This window comes from Chrysemys picta, chromosome 7 (assembly GCF_011386835.1).
Source record: "Chrysemys picta bellii isolate R12L10 chromosome 7, ASM1138683v2, whole genome shotgun sequence".
NCBI lineage: Eukaryota > Metazoa > Chordata > Testudines > Emydidae > Chrysemys > Chrysemys picta.
The window spans coordinates 10,809,081-10,830,152 of NC_088797.1; the positions used below are offsets into that span (position 1 = coordinate 10,809,081).

The 21,072-nt window shown below is 37.9% G+C and overlaps 1 protein-coding gene across 14 annotated transcripts in view; it reads right to left on the reverse strand.

The window, feature by feature from the left end:
- SHQ1 (SHQ1, H/ACA ribonucleoprotein assembly factor) overlaps window positions 1-21,072 on the reverse strand; it is a 116,084-nt gene that overhangs the window by 54,455 nt on the left and 40,557 nt on the right. For all 14 annotated transcript variants that reach the window (XR_010589017.1, XM_065550779.1, XM_042849929.2 and 11 more), the window contains 3 exons: window positions 14,741-14,895; window positions 13,057-13,110; window positions 8,671-8,794 (listed from right to left, as the gene is read on the reverse strand). Coding sequence is in view for 13 of the 14 variants with exons in the window: in XM_065550779.1 (XP_065406851.1) it covers window positions 8,671-8,794; window positions 13,057-13,110; window positions 14,741-14,895 (333 nt within the window). In the remaining variant the exon portion in view is untranslated. The remainder of the gene's footprint in view (window positions 1-8,670; window positions 8,795-13,056; window positions 13,111-14,740; window positions 14,896-21,072) is intronic.

Sequence of the window (21,072 nt, forward strand, 5' to 3'; positions counted from 1 at the left end):
AGCACAAGGCACTGTTCTTTGCAGGTGTGGGATGGTGGACATTACGTTGCAGTCTCCAATCAAGAGTGCACAGAGGCATGCACATCTATAGGGATTATACTCAAAGAATAAATAAGAGGCACATAAAAATAGTATCCACACCTTAATGTAGCTATTCTAGAAAGTGTAACTCATTTGCTGGCCTATCACCATGATATTCACAATGTTAAGTTCTGTCCAAGGACATTTGTTTTTGGCCTTTAGTAACATCAGTGCTTTACTCACGCCTAAGATTTCATGGCCTATGAAGACCATGCCACTGTTTTGGCTCTAAATTCCTCTTCTTCAAGTCACTTACTGCAGTTAACTTTATTCTGTAGTTTGGAAACACAGGACTGAATATCAGTTTGATTACCAAGTACCAAGCATGGGCAATTTCAATCTTTTTGTACAGTGCAAAGACCCAAATCAAGGTTGAAGAAGGAAACAATCTATTCAGAAAGTAATGATAAGTGTTTAAGAATGTGCGCAAAATCAATGTAAACCTTTGTGAACTAAAGATTTTCTTTGTTTCATCATAGGTATTTGCTGCACCAAATTTTTTCCAAGTCATACAATGATCACAGAAACAAGCCTAAGTATGCTAAACGGAATTAACTTTAAGGTGTCTTAAATAAATGAAAACATTAACCTGTAACAATTTAGTTTATTTGTAAAGTTACGGTATTACATTATATTGAACAGTTAATAAACTGCTTTTATGGAACAGATGTTTTCGGATTGCTTAAAAGTTAGTGGGACAGATTTTAAAATAAATATATAAAAAGAACCCACATCTGTAAGACAATTGAAAACAATGATCTTATAAATATTTATGAGATTTCATTATATTAAACACAAAAAGTGCCAGAAGGGCCAGCACATTTGCTCACAGATTGTTGGACTCTGCAGGAGTTCACTGCTCTGACTGCCTGCAGCAGAAATCCCACAATTTTAAACTCATGGAGTTTCAGAAGGACTTTTTCCTATCCTATGAGGTTGTGTGTAGGAGGGTATAATCGGGCCAAAATCTACATCAATCATTTGATATAACAGAAATAAAGTCACTGTAATCTAACTTTTTCACAGGTTCAGTGGCTCATGCATTGAAAATAAAACATTTATGAAGTAACAGGAGACTATACAATTCATTCAGCTATTTTTTATCTCCTCAATCTGATTTTTTTTCCCCACTACAGCATCAAATCAAGTAAATGAAGCTCTTTTCCCAAAGACAATTCTATGTATTTTTTCCACATACTTGAAAGCAGCAAAATGAGTTTGCATCTAAAGAAATAAACTGAACTTTTATTGTCTCCCTCTTAAAGATATTAAAGGATAGCATGAAACTGAATATATGAGGACTATAAAAGATGTCACTAACCCCTTGTGTTTGCATCAATATAGTCCTCAGATTCTAAGACACAAAATCTCAAGAATATTTAAGCAGAGAGAAGTATACTAAAAAACTCAGTGTATCTGTATGACAAACAGATATATGTTAACGTGAATTAATGCAAATGAACATTAATCTATTTTGGATTAATTTAAAATTTCATTTCGAAGTGTCAAAAGCAATATTTAGTGTTACTGGCTCAAGTATTTCTGTGCAATTCTGACTCTTCCAAGATCCTTGTTGGCAAATATGATCCTTGATTTGTTGGCCAACATGGTAATTTTACAGTAATGTGTTTTACAATTTGATGGCAGGTTCAATCAATCACATTTCTCTGTGTCCTACAGAAGAGTCCAATGAAAGTCAACCAGACATGAAGTGCTGCCACCTACAGCCACCACTCTGTTACAAAACAAGCAGATGTTGGCACCAAGAGCTTTCTATCAGAAGAAATTAAGAAACTGAGAACTACAAATCAATCTCTTTTTATATATAATTAGTCATCAATTATTTATTGTTCACATGTATGCTGAAAAAAGCATAGGATATTCTTTAACCTCACACAAAGGAGCAAAATGGTTTATATCTTTACAAGCAGCTTATAAATGTAAAATACACAAACTAGCATTACCTAGTGACAAATACGTGTACATCTCCAATATTTCGAAAAAAATGTATATGGAGGCCTATAGGTTTACTGAAGAGGAAAAACAATGTTTATATAAATATACCAAAGCTACATATGATTAATCTGTGCTTTAATCATGTCAGTTGTGATATAGATTTATTTCTGAAGCAATTTTATAGCTTGTATGTACCAATAACTCACAAATCAGAAATTTCTTAAATCCAATACCAATAGTGTTTGTAAATGTATTCAGATAACAGATATGACAGGATACTGCAATCAAAGCATTCAATTTTAAATAGCTTTAATATAAAAGCATTTTAAAACATTCAAAGCACTGATCACCCAGAGCATGTGAGAAATTTTCCTAGAGGTCTTAATACAAATGAGCTTCTGATTTAAAAGAATGTCTCATGCGCCCTTTAGTTTACCAACCAGCTAAAAAAAAATTCAATATTGTGAACGTTGAGTAAACTCTGCATTTTTAAAACAAATTCACTCACAATTTTCCTTCATGAGCTACCTGTCCTTCTGTTTTCCTGGCAGTTGTTCTCTTTTTATGTACATTTTTCTATTAGGTAAATTGAATAATATTTTGGAAAAGCAATAGTTTCTGAATAACTGGTTAATAACTCATTTAATGACTGATCTCTAGGCTTGTTAATTGTTTGTGGCAAAACTGACAAACTACTTTTTAATGAGTAGAAATAACTGGTTTCCTAGGAGTTGTTCCTTAACATTCACAGGGTTATGCTCTGTTAAAGTTCCTTTGGAAAGTGTTCATCCAGTACACATAGTCTCAGACTTTGGGCTATGCATTTTGTGTACGTTATCAATAAACTGAACACATCAGACACTATCAGAGCTGCAATGAAATTCCTTGCCAAAATATCTTATTCAACTTTAAATTCCAAATATATTATTGTACTATGCCCCAGCTTCATCTATCATATAGGAAAAGGCCTCAGTTGAGCATGAAGTCAATCAGACTATTCACCTGTCGAAAGTTAAGCACGTACTTAAGTGTTTTGCTGGATTTGTGTCAAAAGAAATGGTTTTATGGGTAAGTTTTATTACTAGCATTAGCTTTCTATTGATGAAAGCAAGTCACGTTTACCTGTGTGTAATGTATACATTTGGATACATTGAAAAGCATGATGTTGGTGGTTCAGTGCGTTCAATACTCCGAAAATAAATATGATACACTATAAACATACAACCCACCATATAATATTGTATTTACTTGAATTATGCTTTCAGTAGTATGTACAATATGCTAGGCATTATACAAAAACAAAGAAAGGCCCCAAAGATCTTCCTACATTTTCCATGGAATTTGAAGAAGTAAACATTTTGTTGAGTGTATCTGTGGTATGCTGTTTAGACAGTACAAGCACAAAACTTTAAGTTAATATGGTTTGAACATCCATCTCCTTTTTCAAATTCATATACAGGTTCCTATTTATTTCATTCTGTTTTCTGGTAAGGTATATATCTATTAAATACGCTTAATATTAGTTACATTCTTGTGGTTTTTTAATTTAAGAATTTAAGGCCTTATATACCACACACACAACTACAATAGCAAGAAATAACTTCAGCACATAAATACTGGCATTTTCAACACTATTAATATTAATCATCTTTGTTTATATCACCACCACTATATTAACTATTTTGCCCCTCTGCCCAATAGATTAAGACTATTTTCCCCTTCTGACTAAATTAACCCATTAGAATCTATTTAACGTCTCAGGTAATACTTAGAGAATATCATGGCTTATCTTCAGTGCAATTTCCTTCTTTTTTACCAATAAAAACACATGCTGAAATGGGCAAGCATTCACTTTTTGTGCCTTACATGCACAATCTGAGCTCTTGAAATTCCACCCACAACTCTGACAATCAACCTACCAATACAGCCAATCACATTTCTTCCTGCAATGGTTTCCTAGGTAACCAATACAGCACAAGAAATGCATGGTATGCAGCTGAATGAAACTAAACCTGTCGTATTTCCACTTTTTTTCAATGCTTTTCCACTGTTAAGTATTAAAATGATTAAAGTTAGATGGCTCATGGGATACATGATAGCTAGGGCCCTATCAAATTCATGGTCCATTTTGGTCAATTTCATGGGCATAGGATTTTAACAATCAAATTTAATTATTTCAGCTATTAAAATCTGAAATTTCACACTGTTGGAATTGTAGGGGTCCTGACACAAGAAGAACTTTTGGGGGTAGGAGAGTTTGCAGGGTTATTGTGGGGGGTGGGGTCGCAGGTTATTGTGTGTATGTGTGTGGGGGGGTTGCGGTACTGCTACCCTTACTTCTGTGCTGCTGCTGGTGGCGGCACTGCCTTCAGAGCCGGGCAGCTGGAGAGAAGCGGCTACGGGCTGGGAGCCCGGCTCTGAAGGCAGAGCCGCTGCCAGCAGCAGCTCAGAAGTAAGGATTGCATAGTACAGTATTGCCACCCTTATTTCTAGGCCGCTGCATGCAGAACTGGGTCCTCAGTCAGCGGCCACCACTCTCCGGCCACCCAGCTCTGAAGGCAGCAGCGCAGAAGTAAGGGTGGCAATACTATACCATGCCATCCTTACTGCTGTGCTGCTGCTGACAGCGGCTCTGCTTTCAGAGCTCGTTTAGCATGGTATTGCCACCTTACTGCTGTGCTGCTAATGCCAGGGCACTGCCTTCACAGCTGGGCGCCCAGCAAATAGCTGCCGCTCTCCAGCTGCCCAGCTCTGAAGGCAGCGCAGAAATAAGGATGGTAGTACTGCAACGCTCCTGCAATTCCCTTTTGGGTCAGGACCCCCAGTTTGAGAAATGCTGGTCTCTTCCCCCCCCGTGAAATCTGTATAGTAGAGGGTAAAAACACAAAATTTCATGGGGAGAGACCAGATTTCACAGTCTGTGATGTGTTTTTCATGGCCATGAATTTGGTAGGGCCCTAATGAAAGCATGTGTAGCATTCCTGCTCCAAATTATCCACTTAGGGCCTTAGTAACTTCAACAGGAACTGAAGGTGCTCTGCTCCTTTTAAGATCAGGATGTTTAGCACCCACCCAGGTTTGGTAATGACAAGGCTGCTACTGCTCAGGGACTTATGTGAAAGTGAGTCTGGTTTGTTTTTAATGAACACATCTATTTTTTTATTGACACAGCACCATAGGTGTTCAACCTGCATTTTAAACAAGGAATTAATAATCGAAGGGTAAAATTCTCTGCTGGTGTTCTGGCTGAATTTTAGCTAGCTGTAGCAATTCACACAAACAGAGTTTGGCCTTGAGTCTGTCACACAATGAAAGTGAAGATATCATCAGAATATGTCCTATAGTTTTCATTAGAAATTTTCTCTTCTGCTCTGATTGGCTGTTTGCTCCAACCACCTCCCAGCGCTTTCTCCCTCATACTCTCTTCATCTTGGCTGCACTCCACACCTGTCCCGCCTACCTTACTCTGGGCATCCTTTCTTCCCTTCCAATGTTCCTCTCTCTTTTTCCTTGTCTTTCCATTTAGCTAAACCCCTCCTAACAAAACCCTACCAAAAAAAATAATAATCATGGCAGTAACATGATGTTCACAGATCATCATATAATTCACTCTTTGCTATATGTTATGATTCCTTTCCCCTACCCTTTGTCTGTCTTGTCTATTTCAATTGGCAGATTTTTGGGGCAGGGAATGCTTACTGCTGTGTTTGTACGGTGCCTAGCACACTAGAGCCCCATTATTGAATGATCTCTAGGCATTACTATTATAAACATTAAATAGTAACAAACCTCTCATTTCTATTTCAAGTATACCATCACAGTACAACACAGTTGTACTTCCCAGATCATGTGTTTTTCTTCTTTCTTGTGATGATGGGTCAAGCAACAAAAGTTGAAAAAAATGTACTGGTTTCCTGCAGTATTCACATGAGTCCACCAAAGCAATCCTAGACTTAAGACCTTAGAACATGGGTGCCGTCTGTGTTACCAAAAGCTTTTTAATATTTATTTCTTGGGTCACTGAATGTTCATTCTGTAAAATCTCTCTTTTGCCACAAAATTAAAATAAAATCGTACATAGTAGGTCTGTTGTAGATCCCTCCCCAAGTAAATCAGAGGCCATGTGTACACAGCAAAAGCTGTAGAGGGTGCTAGACTACCTGAACTAGCTTCGCATAGGTAACAACAGTAGAGAAGACAGCCCAGCATGGGTTCAGGGCAAGTAGTACAAAGCCAGCACAAACCCTGGCTAGGTACTCGGCTCACTAGCCTGTGGTGAAGCCCATATTGCGCTGTCTTCACCATTACCAATACCCACACCAGCTGGATTCAAGCTAGCTCACTTAGGTTAGCTGACACGCAGTTTCGCTGTGTAGACATCCCCTGAGAGACTGCCTGAATGCTACACTACGTCTTGTATCATAAGCGTTTAATTTTTTCCGCACTCAAGAGATGCTACACAGATCCAATGAAGTTAATTGGAAAGAAGGCTTGATACTTTCCCTGCTTAACTTCACTGCCTGACCTTTATGTTGTCAGTGGTAAATTGGACAAGTAGCACTTTTTTTTTTTTTTACACTAGCCCAGAATTAATTTAGCCAGTTCCAAGTTTCAGTATAATTTTCAATTCCTGCAACTCTCACACACCATGAAAAATAATCTGTTAACTGTTAATTCTTTGAAGAAAGAATTGTATTATCAATATAGAAGAAACTGCTTTTTTGAATGTAGTAATTCACAATACACAGCATAGTTGTAAGTAATTTTAACAACCCAGGATATCAACATGAGTGCGTACAACTGTACAATTGAAACTGACATGATAGCAGTTTTGAAAATTTGCACATATGTGAAAGATGGTACACAGGATATATAATGAATACTCTGTTGCTATGAGATTTACTTTCAGACATTAAAAAGATGACAGCTCTACTCCTAAAGTGTGAAACAAAGCAAAGGTTCAAATATGTAGTGCAATCAGCTTTTAATTCAATTTAAAATAAACGAAACCTGTCCATATGGAATCCCACTACTATATGTTTTGTTTACACAGCACTATTTGGTTATTTAACACTGCCTGATTTTGCGTAGGTAAAGGCAGAGGCAGCGCACTAAAAGACAAGCGTATAGAGGTCTTCCGCTCCCCCTAAGATATAATTATGACTTTGAAAGTGATAAAAACATTTTTTGATGCATACTGCATTATTTTGATGCTTTCCACATCACGAAGCTGTTATTTCAGCTCTTTCTAGGTCACTGATAAAACAGTACGTTAGTTCAGTTAGAATTTATTCTATCTTAGTGCTGTATCAATACAGTTATACAATAGGAGTGCTCCATTAACCTGTTCATGCTTAATATCTATAGCCATGGCCTTATAAAACAAAATCTGTATTTCTAACCTTATCATTCCATCATTGCACCTAATACACAGCTGTCCCAACCATTTTTTCTAAACCCATAAGGGAAGTGGCCACTCTCAAGCTAAAAGAACAACACAGATAAAAGCCCCCAAAACTGTTTCTTAAAAATTAGTGCACCTATATGCCAGTATTAATCTGGCACAAGTGACAGCGTATTTTTGGAACTAAGGGACCTCAAAGGTCTAATATGATTATTTGAAGTAGGAAAAAAAATGTCATAGCTAATGGGACCAAATCAGTTTAAAATCAGCAGAAGCTCTACCTTTGGGAAACTAGCTGGCTAAGAAAATGAATTTAACCGTAAAGTAAATTTACTTTCAGAACAATTCTTAGCACCATTCACAAGTGTTAATTTAATGGAATAGCTCTTCCAAATCATGGCTCAAGGTAGGGAAGCTGCTCTGACGATCCAGATTGTGTAGCACACACGTATGTATTCCAGTGGGGGACTCCATATCAGGATCAGCTGGATTTCACGGAACAGAATGGCAGCCACAACCAAATGCAGGGGGCGCTTTCAAAACTGCCCTTGGAGCCTGATTCACAGCTCATTTAAGCTAACGGGAGTCCTTTCATTTATTTCAGCAGGTTTTGGATCAGGCAATTAAATAACACAGGAAGAGCTAACCAACTACGGATGTGCATCTAAACTTTTGACCATGATCCACCATTAGAAATACAATGTAATTATAATTAAAAGTATACTTTAGATACTTTAAAACAGGGCACAATACAAAAGTATAACACCTAACTGTGCATGACAGTAGCTTCATAACTATACTTTTGCCCAGTAAAGGAAAACCTTTTTCCTCACTGTAATACGCGTGCATGCACACACACAGGACTTGTCCACACAGTGTGCTAATGTACACCAGCACGGGTGTAAGTTCTAGTGCACACCAGCATGTGATGCACAAACTATCCATTTTGACCCTGCTGACATACTATTGTTCCCCAGTGCACGTTGACACAGTCTCATAATATTATGTCAACATGCATTAAGGAACTTTTAGTGCGTGTCAGCAAGGGCCAAACGGACAGATAGTGCATGACACGTTGACGTGCACTAGAATTTACACCCTGGCTGGTGTGTACTAATGTTCTGTGTAGACAAGGCCCCCTGGTCCCCCATACAAATAAATATATAGTACAGCCAAACTTCACTGTATATGGCTAATTAACACATATAGTAAAAAATTAAGTATCTCACCTAGTTGTAATATCATGACTGTATCACTGAAGGCTCGTGTCACTAATCTGAAATGTCTGTAGAGTGGATAACATAAAACTCTTCTTCCAAAGGATACCAGGACTTCAGGAATACTAGTGAAACTCTGAGAGCATCAATGAAATTGTATGATTAATTTACTTGAATAAAAAAAAGCACATCGTAATTTTTTTTAAGACATTATTGCAACACGTGCAAAAAGGTCTATAGTTTTAACAGCTATGGAAACAATAGGTTAATTTTAAACAGAAACAAAACCCAGCACTTTCAACTTACATGGTACAATTATAAAAAAATCTGATAAATTTTAGTGGTTTTTAATTGAAAAATATTGAATTCAAGGCACATTACAATAAAACATTTAACTGAAGTCTTTGCCATTCTTTACATTACAGCAATAAGTTTGTCCCTTAACATTATGTATATTAAAGACAGCTATAAAAAGCCTTTTAAGAATAAATAAAAATTAAAAACATATGATAACAGAATCCATGTGTACACACACACAATCTAAAAATGATATATGCCTTTGCCTTTTAGCAAAGTTATGGATATTGAAGATACAGATAAATATCTACCCCCCCACCACCCCTCCCGGGGAAGGCAGCTCATTGTCCTCCTTTATGAGTGAAGAAGATCCCTAGTTTACTTAGGCCAGAGGCATTAGTGAGTTATTAAAGATTCTCTCAACAATGATTTCCTTTCCATCTTTCACTCAAAGATAAAACTTTCCATTTATGAATTTTAAAAAAACCCTTTTTCATCCTGAATTTGCAATTGATTAAAATTAATAAAAACCACCACTGCTGACTACTCAACACTTTTTCATATGATATGAACAACTTGGTGCCAGACAACTGAATTTCCTGGGTGTAAAGTCTACTGCTGACTGCAGCTGAGGCACCAATTGCTACATTGTACGGTAAGTGCACACCCATAAGAAAACCTCTTCATTACAATAAGTTATGATTGTGAAAAAGTCAAGACTGCCACTGCATTTATAACTTCATCAGTTGCGCCTAACTACAGTGTTAGACAGAAACACACATGCATTGAAATGTTAAAAACTGAAGGCCCAATCCCTGCAAACTCTTACTAGTGAATAGTGTTTTCTATCATGAGTAGTGCATCATTGGAAGTGTTTGCAAGATTAGGCCCTATTTTTTTTTTTTTAATTGCCAACCCTACAAACAGAGTCTTGGATCAGACAATTAAGCTGGGTTCTTTCTATCTTCTTTATCTTCACCAGAAATAAAGGTTCCGCTGGCAGATAAGCCCCTCAGTCACACCTGGGCAACCCTACTGCTTTATACAGGTGTAACAGAAACTCAGTGAACAATTCCACTGAAAGATGCACAAAATGGAATAGAGTTCAGTTCACTCAATCTTGGCTGTACTGGCTCTGTAAGGTTCACAGGAGTTAAAAAAAAGAAGAAGCCTGGTTGAAAACATGAACCAAGGACAAATCAATGTAAGCACCCACTGCCCACGTCTGCAGACACCCTGAAACAACAGCTCTGAGAGATGTAAACTCAATCAGGGGCCTGTGGATTCTGCAATTCTTCAACTATGGAATTTGGGATATTTTTCAAGATGCCATGAAATTCATTATTTCTGTCACGGAATTTGCTGTTTTGCTGCAGCCGAGAGCCTAACATTTTGTCTTCTGTCTCCAACCAGGCTGCAGTTGCTGCTTGCTTCCCATCCTTCCCCACAAGGGGAAGTTAACTGGATTACAGTGCGCCAGGTGGCAGAAGATTGGGGAGCCAGAATTACAGTCCAATTACAGTCCAAAGAAGAAGCCAAAAGTGCAGATTGGTGTAGGCTATGAAGCCTGGAAAACAGTGCAGTAATCAAGACCTATTGAGCTGCGGAGATGAGAGGCTGAAGCAGGCTACAAGTACCTGCCTTCCCTGATACAAATTATTAATTATTATATAACAACAACAACATGATGTATATTGCCATAGTGCCTAACGGGCATAGCCAGATTAGACCCCCCCCCATTGTGCTAGGCACTGTACAAACACCTAATAAATGACAGTCCCTGCCCACACATGGCAAAGGTGGTCCTGAGCTGGGCTAACAAGAAAACAGTGCAAGAGCTGAGTTTCAGTGCACCGAATGGGCTTCCGAAAAAGTACAGGGGAAAAAAACCCATCCTCAAAAGCAATCACTGTAAAACGTATTTAAATACATTTAACCTGAAGTAGTTCTTTTGTTTTTTAAAATCAGACCCATAGCTGTGTGTATTTGTGTGGAGAGGGGAAGAGAGAAATGAAGAATATAGCACAGAGATGAAATAAATTAGTGTTGCTATGGAATTTAGAGGTTGTTGCCGCAGAATTTAGAAGTTGCTGGAGCAGAATTTAACCATTGCTGCAGTTTGGTCCCATTGTGTCATGTAGTACACGGGACTGATTATAAAAATACAGTATGAATTAGTCACACTTCAAAATGTGAAGAATTTACTAATTTAACTATCAAAAATATTACAGAAGCAAATTAAATTCACAGGGCATTGTCAGAACTAGTAGGCCCAGATGTGTTTTGACAAAGCCTCTCCATTCTGTTTTTCTCATTTTTGTGTTTAGGCAGATTATTACAATTTACAAGATTCCCGCGCACAAGAGTGGAATGGACACAGCATCAGGTTTATGCCCTTACAATTATGGAGAAACTCCTTACTTTGGGTTTTTTTTATTATAATATCACCCAGAAGAACAGTTTCAGTTCCCAATGTGCTACAATTCTTGTTTGCTGACATAAACCAGTTTTTAGGAATCAGAGAGGAAGGGTGAAGTAAAATATGAACATTTTAAGTAGATATAACTTGGCCTGTCAATTCTGACAGTAACCTTTTATAACGCATCATTTTACATAATACACTAGCTTCTATCAGGTCTCCATTTAAAGAGTATACATTTATTTGGTTTAATATTTAAATGTTTCTGTTATATATAAAAACTTTATAAAGACATACATGTGCATCTTCATAAAGTTATTAATCCGCCCCTTAATAATTTGCAAACCTACTGATCCATAATGATTTTGTATTTGAGTATCACTACAACATTTGACATTCATAGATCTTATGTTTTCTGTCAGCTGGTGCTCAGGGTGAGAGGATTTTCTAGCAAAACAAATGCCTCTCATCCATATGTTTTTATCTTGATTGTTCATCAGTCATTCATTAAAAAAGGGACTTCTAGTCATTGAAGTGAATTTGCATAATACTGCAATTTGTGTACTCTTTATTATATTTGTTCTTGCTTCCATTTTCCCATGCCATGATTACCTTCTTTGACAGAAATAAAGTTTAATGTCTTAAAACCATTTTAAATCAAAGAATTTAATCAGAGAAACATGCAGATAGAATTACAGAACTGTTTTAAAGTAATACATGATCAGTATCCCTTCAAACAGGTAATATGCTTGTGTGTGAGAGCTCAGTGTGAAAAAGATAATTAGAATAATCCTTTCTAAAACTAATTGCCCAGTAAAATAAAGCCACTTGCCAGTTTCTGTAGTTAATTTTTAAGGTATTTTTCAAACATTTTGATTGACAGCCTCTGTCTTACCATCCAATGCTGCTCTCAGCCAGTGAAATAGGAAGATTATGTCTGGCTTTTGTTCAAACAGCTGGAGTTTCATACTATTATTTTCTAGTGCTATGAATGTGGTTGCACTTAATATGCCTACTTGACAAATATTTTACTATATTACAATATCAAGCTGGTAAAGGAACTACTATTTTTTCATAAAAGGAGGAAAAATCCTAGTTTAGTCAGACCATAGATTTGCTATAATATCCTCACTGACATACCACAAACCACATCCAACCAGATAAGTAAGCTTTATTAATTCAAAGAAAAATGTTTATGTGGTAAGAATGATGTATTTAATGCTTCTTCAGAGTGTCAGTCCAGTTCATGCGAGCAAGAGAAAGCACCGGATCTGTTCTGGCTTACTTATCAGATTGAGACATCTTGCCGAAGTATTTGTTTCACTTTCTCTATATCGCTTCACTTTCTCTTTCTGTTCCACCGAATGGATATTACAGTTTGCTCCACGGTGGTGACAATGATATCAAAACTTTAACAGATATCTATGTAGTCCAAAAATATCTCACTTACAATAAGCTTAGCCTGCAAATATAAACTGCACTTCCTAAAAGATCCATTTTAAATAATTCTGTAGTCAGTTTTGGAAGTTACAACATGTAATTAATTGAAATAACTACATACAGCAAAAGGAAATTTACAACATTCAATAGATCTATAGTTATGAATGAGCAGAACATAACATACAGTACAGTAATAATGCTATTTTAACCACCAACACTACAGTTCTTGAAATTCACCTTACCTCGAGCCAGCACAAAGTTGCACTCAGTTTCCTGATATTCCATGATGACTCGACCTGATTTTTGGGGGGCGGGAGGGAAGAGAAATAGAATAAAACAAATATTATTTAATTCAACATTCAAAATTGCTGGCAAACTATTTTCAAATAATATTCTGCCAGTAGTAATTTAAATGTTTAAAATGGCAAAGGTTAAGAATATTTATGAATATGAAATAGTAACATTGTGTATTTAAATGACTGGGAATATCTAGCTTATGCATAAAGCCTTTAAAACACAACAGCAATCAGAGAAAAACTGCATTTTAGTAGAATTCTCTCTCTTAATAAACACACTTTCCTCCAAGCAACAGCACCTTGAATGTCTGCCCAATGAATCAACAGAGCTCAAATTGAAATGCCTCTTTTTCCTGAAAACTGTTCAAGGTTTTTGGCTTCCAAAGGGGGACCTAAGTCCAGCAGTCCATGTACAGTGTTGTTCTTTTTAAAGTGTGGCAGATTCATGTATCAGGGGGTAGCCGTGTTAGTCTGTATCTACAAAAACAACAAGGAGTCTGGTGGCACCTTAAAGACTAACAGATTTATTTGGGCATAAGCTTTCGTGAGTAAAAACCTCACTTCTTCAGATGCATAGAGTGAAAGTTACAGATGAAGGCATTATATACTGACACATGGAGAGAAGGGAGTTATTTCGCAAGTGGAGAACCAGTTTGACAGGGCCAATTCAATCAGGGTGGATGTAGTCCACTCCCAATAATAGATGAGGAGTTCGCTACGGCTGTTTTGGGAAACAGAGGAGAACATAGCTTAAGAACACAGTGCTCTGGCTGTTCTGTTTCCTATGGCCCACCAGAGGCTATGGGAAACAGAATGTAAGTAAGGGGAGACTTATGATTACTCTTACGCAGGGGAAGGTCAAGCCTAGAATACCAGAGGTGCAAAGGTAGTTCAAAGCGACCTTTCTCCCTCCCCACAACCAGTGGTGAGCTAGGGGAAAGGGAGTACTCAGAATTGGGGCCAAAGTTTTCTGTGGCTACTTTGAAGGCTTCAAAAGTTTTGCTTTAGTTTACTGACTGTTTCCCATAACTACTACCTGTGCTCTAAGAGACATTTAAAAACAAAAAACAGTTGTTTTAAAGCTTCAAAGCTATGGAATTCCCTGATCAGAAGCAATTCAACATAGCAGCTTCTGTGGAACTCCAGAACCTTGTCCTTCATCCTACACGCCCACCAATGACATTTTACATAACCAAACAAACACTGTTGTTACAAACAATTCTAGCTATTATAAAACTACCCAGAAAAAAAAAACAGTATTAAACAGCTGTTTTTTGATGTAGTCCCTATCTGGATAATCAAGTCATAGCATAGCAGTGACCTATGAAATAACCTGAAGTGATTCAATTTGTTTTTATATCTCCTGCACCACACCCTCTTTCCTTTTCACTCCCACAGCTATGGGATGCTTCAGACCTGTAGCACCAGCATAAAAATCATTTGGAATGATACCAATTCTAAGCTGCTGCCCAACAGGCTAATCTAGAAATGTAACATTTCAATCCTCACTTTTTAAATTCTGGAACAAAGTCCACTTTAAAATCCCTGCCTTGTGGGGGACAATGCAATGTCTTGTAGACAGGCAGCTGAGCCACTTCTAAAGTTTCATTAAGGAAAAAAAAATACTTACATTTTTGTCTCCTTCAGTAATACAAATTTCATAGCAGTATGCCAGAAGGATATCAATTAAACTGAAATACACTTGATGACGGGTTCTTTTATCTAGCAGGTAAGATTTATTTGTGAATTTTCTCAGCTGCTCTCTCTCTTCTTCTGACAAGGAGACTAAAAAAAAGTAAAAGGACAACAGATTACAAGTTAAAAACCAAAAGGTTCCTTTTACGAAGAAGTATACTTCTTCCACAAACCCATGAAAGCAAACTGGTTACCAATCACATATTTAAAACATTACATATCTCTGAGAGAAAAAGCCTAAATCATTCTTACTTTATTATCAATCTTTTATTGAACACTTATTAACTTAGGGCTTAACTACACGGGGAAGTTAGTGTGCAGTAAGCCAGAGTGTGAATTTAAAGCACAATGGTAGCTACTCCGCACTAATTCCCTCGGTGGACACTCTTACTGTGCACTAAGAGTGCCCTCAGGTGGTTTAACTTAATACACTTCCAAAAGGCATTAAGCAAATGAGCACAAAGGCTCTGTCAGTGCACACTAAAGTGCCCACACAGGGAGTTGTGTGGCATAACTTGTGCATACCAGCTACTGTGGGCTTTCTCCCCATGTAGACAAGCGCATAGGCTCTTAGAATTGCCAACACCCCAATCATGCAAGTTACTCTGTTTAGGCAGACCCTTGTACCCATGTTAGAACCCTTCTGAAAATACCAGGCTCAGTGAGGTTGCAGGGGTATCCTGTACAGCGCTCTACGCAAAATCAGAGCCAAAGACAGTGACTGAAAATTTCTGAAGTTCTTACCAAGGTACCTAGATATCAGCATTCCCAGAGCAGTGGCAGGATAAAGAAATGATAAGAGAAAGAAAGAAAACAAGAGTAATTCTGTCACTTTGAACCCAGTCAAGTTTGATTTTAGACCTGGATAAGGTTTAGGAGCTGTGCTGGTTGTATTGGCTGACAATCTCCTCCCAGTGTTGAATGAAGATCAAGAGTGAAATCCGGTCCCCACTGAAGCCTATTTCGCCATTCATTCAGCCTGTCACCCCCTGTGTTCATACTAATTTTTTTCTGTCAGTTGCTTTTGATACTGGTGCTCTCAATGGGTCTGCAGACCTTCACGGGAACAGATGGGATTGGCTCTAGAACAGCTATTCTCCTTTCTTTTTTTACATTACCCAGAGGGCAATTGCCCTTCTGAGCGGAGGATTTTCTGACGCAGGGTTCGATTTTCTCTCTTCCTGTTCACTATGGGGGCTGTGAGGAGGGTTTAATGGGGAGGCATAGTATACCTGCCTTCAGCATGCTGTGAACACCCTGCTCGCTTTTCAAATCACTGGAGATACCTGAGACAACTGAAAAATTCACCCAGAACCAGAGCCCACGGAGATTGGAATTAGATAAGGGCTAGGTGGTAGAGACTAAACTGAGGTAAGACTGAGTTATTGGAGTTAATTAACGGGAAGCATGCAGGAAAACCAAAGTTATTACATACTGCAAAAAGTACCCCAAAACTGAACACAATTATATTAGCGCCTTCGAACGAGGGAGCAAGCCTGCCATCTGCGACTCAGGTTCACAATTTGAGTGCCTTTTTTGTTCTCCAGCTGCTTTCAGATGTCAGGTATCAGCAGCTGCCAAGCTCTCTTTCCATCACTTGTAATTGTCAAGAAGATCACGGCCTTTTCTTTCAGATACAGACATCACCAAAGCCAACTGTCTCTTTACAGTTTAAGGCTGGATTACACCAATGTGCTTCACATGAGGCTGTATCTTAAACCCATTCAGAATTTGTAACTGGTAGAGAATGAGGCTGCCTGCTTACTATATTGTCAGTAGGGAATACATTACATTCATATTCCGTGATTTGCATGATCTGCCATTTTAGCTGTTGATTTTGAGTTAAAAGAACTAGGGTAAATTGTTTCAGTCTCAGCTATTTGAGGGGTCATGTTATTCCTTATGTATTAATGTTGCAGTTGCAACTTTCTGAGACGCTCAAGCTTACAGCCATTAGGTTTAAACAAAAAATGTTCTGGTGGCAAGGTGCTGTCTGGAATTTTGGAACCGACTTCCTCCTTTGCTCTGACACCATTCAGATCTGATTATCTTCAATGTATGCTACTTTCCCATACTTCTCCACAATGCAGGAAAAGAAGCTAATCTGTGTCGCAGGAAGCAGGAGAAGCCTATTTCAATGGGTTGGGAGGTCCTTTTATGATAATTTTAACTGAGTTTTGATTGTATGTAGAATTATTAGTCTGCAACTAGTGCACTGTTACAGGCACGTTTGTAAATAGGAATAAATACAACATATACACTGTTCAGTTTTAGTCCAAGAACAGATATGAATAAACCCATTTGCTGCCCTACTAGGATTCTTAAAGTGTCAAGTAAAAATCATGTGTTCTGATTAGATGCTGGGAGCAGAAGACTAAGAACATGTCTGGGTCCTGCAGATAGATGAAACCCAATATAATTTAGTACTTGATATATGATGTTAGCCATTCATCACATCAGTAAAAGATTTTTGCTGTTAGAAATTTTTTCCTGGAAAATCTATCTGTGCCACTATAGTCAATTTTGGATTCAATCTCTAGTGTACACACAGAAAATTAGTCCCACATATAAAATAACACAAGTGAAAATTGTCTGCTAATTTCTGCTCTCACGAGACTTGTTTTTTAAAGGAACCCAAAGATAGTGTGTTATAATATTTCTGATCACTGCTTAAATGCAATGCAAAAGGACTCTGAAATTATCCTTAAACTATTGAAGAGATAAATGACTGACCACAAACGATCCTTGTGCAAACCTCAGGCTACATCAACCAGGAAGCTCTTGTAAGTCAAATTAAGAAGCCACGGAACCTGATCTAAAAATTTTCATTAAGACTATCTAGAAACTTTATGTCAGTGTTTGAGTGGTGGTGCTGGTTGTGGTGTGGCAGTGTTGTTTAGCATTTCAGTTACCTAATCTAGAAAACATTAAGTACATTTCCTTAGAATTATTAGAGTATTTCTCATAGTTACATTGCGTAAACAAAATTCTCTTTTATGCATAAACCCCTTCTCTTTAACACAACCATGTCACATTCCTCCAACAAATCCAGTAAATCCAGGAAATGTGTGTTTACACTGGAATATTGCTCACAGTTTTTATACAATCCACATCCTCATGGTTACAATCTTCTCCATAAGACATGCAGTCTCCTTTATCCCAGGAGCTTGGCACAAGAGTTTATCCAAACATACCATAAAATGTTACAAACGTAATGGACACCAAAGGCTCCAGCACATACACACACACTCTCAAAGCATCAGACTGCAAATGGAAAAAAAATTGTACATGCTTCTTTTTGAAAATCTTCGCTGTCTCTATCTGCTTCATAAGCATTACATGCTTTGATTTAGTTCTTAGCAAACTTCTTTGTGAACTAAACATTTCTTAGGAATGAAGCCAATTTATTTCTAAATTCCCAGAAAGTCAAGCTTGTGTCATATCTTGAGAAAGTTGATCTCCTTCTGTTGCCATGGTTTAGTGAGAAATTACAATTTAGCAAGAATGATGGTAATTCAACCTTTATTCTCCATCAGTACAGAATGATTTAGCATCTATTCCTTATATCTAGATTCCAAAACTTACAAAGAGATCTGCTTATAAACTCTTATTGACTTTTTCAGTGAATTATCTGGTTCATTTACACTAACTTATCTATAAGCCCACATGTGCAATGTTTTAATACATTTGAAATAAATTGATTTCTGAAAGAACATAACATGAAAACATTTACATTTTGCTACACTAGGGTGGGCTCTAATGTGATATCAGAAGCTGTTGCATCAGGGTGTCCACACTTACAGTAACATCAAATTGGAAACAAGTCATTTTCAAATTTCAACTAGCTTCCAATAGAGAAACCTCAGTAAAATCTATTGCATAATCATGTATAAATGGAAATTCCATCCTATAGAGGCCAACATAAAAGAGCACAAACTATGTCAAAATGGAAGATGGAAAAGATGAAAGCATAAGAGGCAATCTAAGGATATGTCTACATGGCTTGCAGCAGCAAGTCTCGGAGGTCAACAGGCTCGAGCTGCTACGCTTACAACAGCTGTGAAGATGTTGGAGTACAAGCTCCAGCCCAAGCTGCAAACCCACCCCCTCCTTAGGATTCACAGCCTGAGCTGCAACATCTACACAGCTATTGTTAGCATGGTAACCCAAGTCCAAGTCTATGGTCCTGGATTCTGACACTCGCTGCTGCAGTCTGCCACAAACTGTGTAGATGTATCCTAAGGGCAAATAACAAATCTTATCTTTTCAAGTCTTTGGTTCAATACATCTGTGACAATCAGGGTCCAGACACACAGGGGGAGACCAGAGGGTCTGAACCCCAAAGAATAAGCAACTGAATAGACTGATTATATACAATATTATTGTACTACAAAAGTGTATCGAGTAAGGTCTTTTATGAATGCTGGTGACATGTTGGTCATGAATATTATTGCGTAACGAAAGTACGGGTTGTGCATAAAGAGTTATGTATGTGTGTTGGAAATATGTTCTTAAAATGTGTTTTGGAGACAGTGCATAAGTCAAGCCTGCCCTAGACAAAGCAATGTGGATTTACCTGTCTGACTGGCTTGATTACAGGCAAAGGACAATGAAAGTACATTTACATATAAGGTAAACAAAAGAATCAAGCTAATAAGTGTCAGTGGAAACAGCACCGTGGGCATATTGGGAGACAGAGTCCACACCCCCCAGGAAGTCTTCCTGGCTCTGTAGGCAGAAACAGTGGACTTTGGGAAACATAAGGGGAGAAAAAAGGCATTCTAGTTATCTGTCACTTAGGGAACAAAGGGGACAGCACCCTCTGATTCTATGAACATTGGCTCCTCTGGCCTGGAGGGATAGAGATGCTAGTAATTTGATGTAAGAAAGAAAATCACTTCGGCAAAAATTGTAACTTGCTAAAATTAAGTTTTAGTCTCTAAAAAGTGTTTTGTTTGCAACATGTGTCTTTTTCTCTTGTTTAGTATCACTTAAACCTGTGTTCTTTATTAATAAACTTATTCTTAGTTTTACTATAAACCATTTCAGTGCTGTTATATTGAAGTAAACAGTAAGTCTTCAGCTAGCCTAACAGGCTGGTGTGTGTACTGTCTCTCCCAAGGAGCAAACTTAATTTCTGAGAGTGCCCAGTGAGAGGGATTGGACAGTTGCCCAGCGAAATCTCTGGGGAACTCAGGAATGGGTTCACCGAGTGCTACCTGCAAGTCAAGGTTAAGACTGGCAAAGTCTCGAGGTGTTTGTTGATGAGGTGGACAGACTAGTGTGGTAGGAAGCTGATACAGTCTAATCTTCATCAAAGCTCATTCTTGTTAAGGTGGAAGGGTAAGACAGTGGTTTATGGTTCTGGGCTATCCTGAGGAGCGCATCAGTGGCATAGTCAATTGTAGGATTTACATGCTGCTTGCTGGTTGACTGAAGTTCACACTTCAAGCACTGGTAAATTAGATTTTTAAGTGATTCAGAGTGAGAAGGCTGGGAACAGTAAGATAAGGCTACAGTTTGTTGTTTTCTGTTTATTTTGGATAAATGAAATAGAACAATGGAAAGCATAAGGTAAACAGAACAGCAGCAAGGGCAGGATGAAAAAAGAAACTTATGCCAAATACACCAGAAAGCAATTAGAAGAGTTGTTCTCTGAAGGTAAAAGGTCGGAGTATGACAGCCTCCATGGAGTGCATCCGGCTCCCTAAAGCATATCTGCAGTTCCAGAGCCTACAGTGATGGGAGGAGACAGACCCTCCAGCTTATAATGGAGCCCAGGATGTATATAGCTAGAGAGAGAAAAACTGCAACTGGAAACCTTTCAGATCAAACTACAGCAAGAAGAGGAAGAGAAGCAATGCCAACACGAACTCAATATATGGGAACTAAAAACAGAAAATCCTCAAGCAGTAATCGATCTTCCCCAAAAAACACCCAGTTGGGGGACACTGAGCCCTGTCTACAAATAGATACATTGTATTAAATAATATTTCACTACTGTAAAGAGACTGTGTGAATTACATAAAATTCCAGACATGGACGTCTCCCTGCTAGCGGCAAAGGTCTTCGGTAAAGCGTTACGTGTATTTAATTAAATGGAAACGAGTGAATTGTAAAAGGCTGTATTGCAAATATTTCAATGTGCCCCCAAAATGTATATAAGGTATGTGATTCAATGAGAAAACGGGCAAAGGGGAAAGGGACTGAGAATTATGACCATTTATTTGACCTCTTTGCACAAGACGATTTCCTGAGCATATGCTC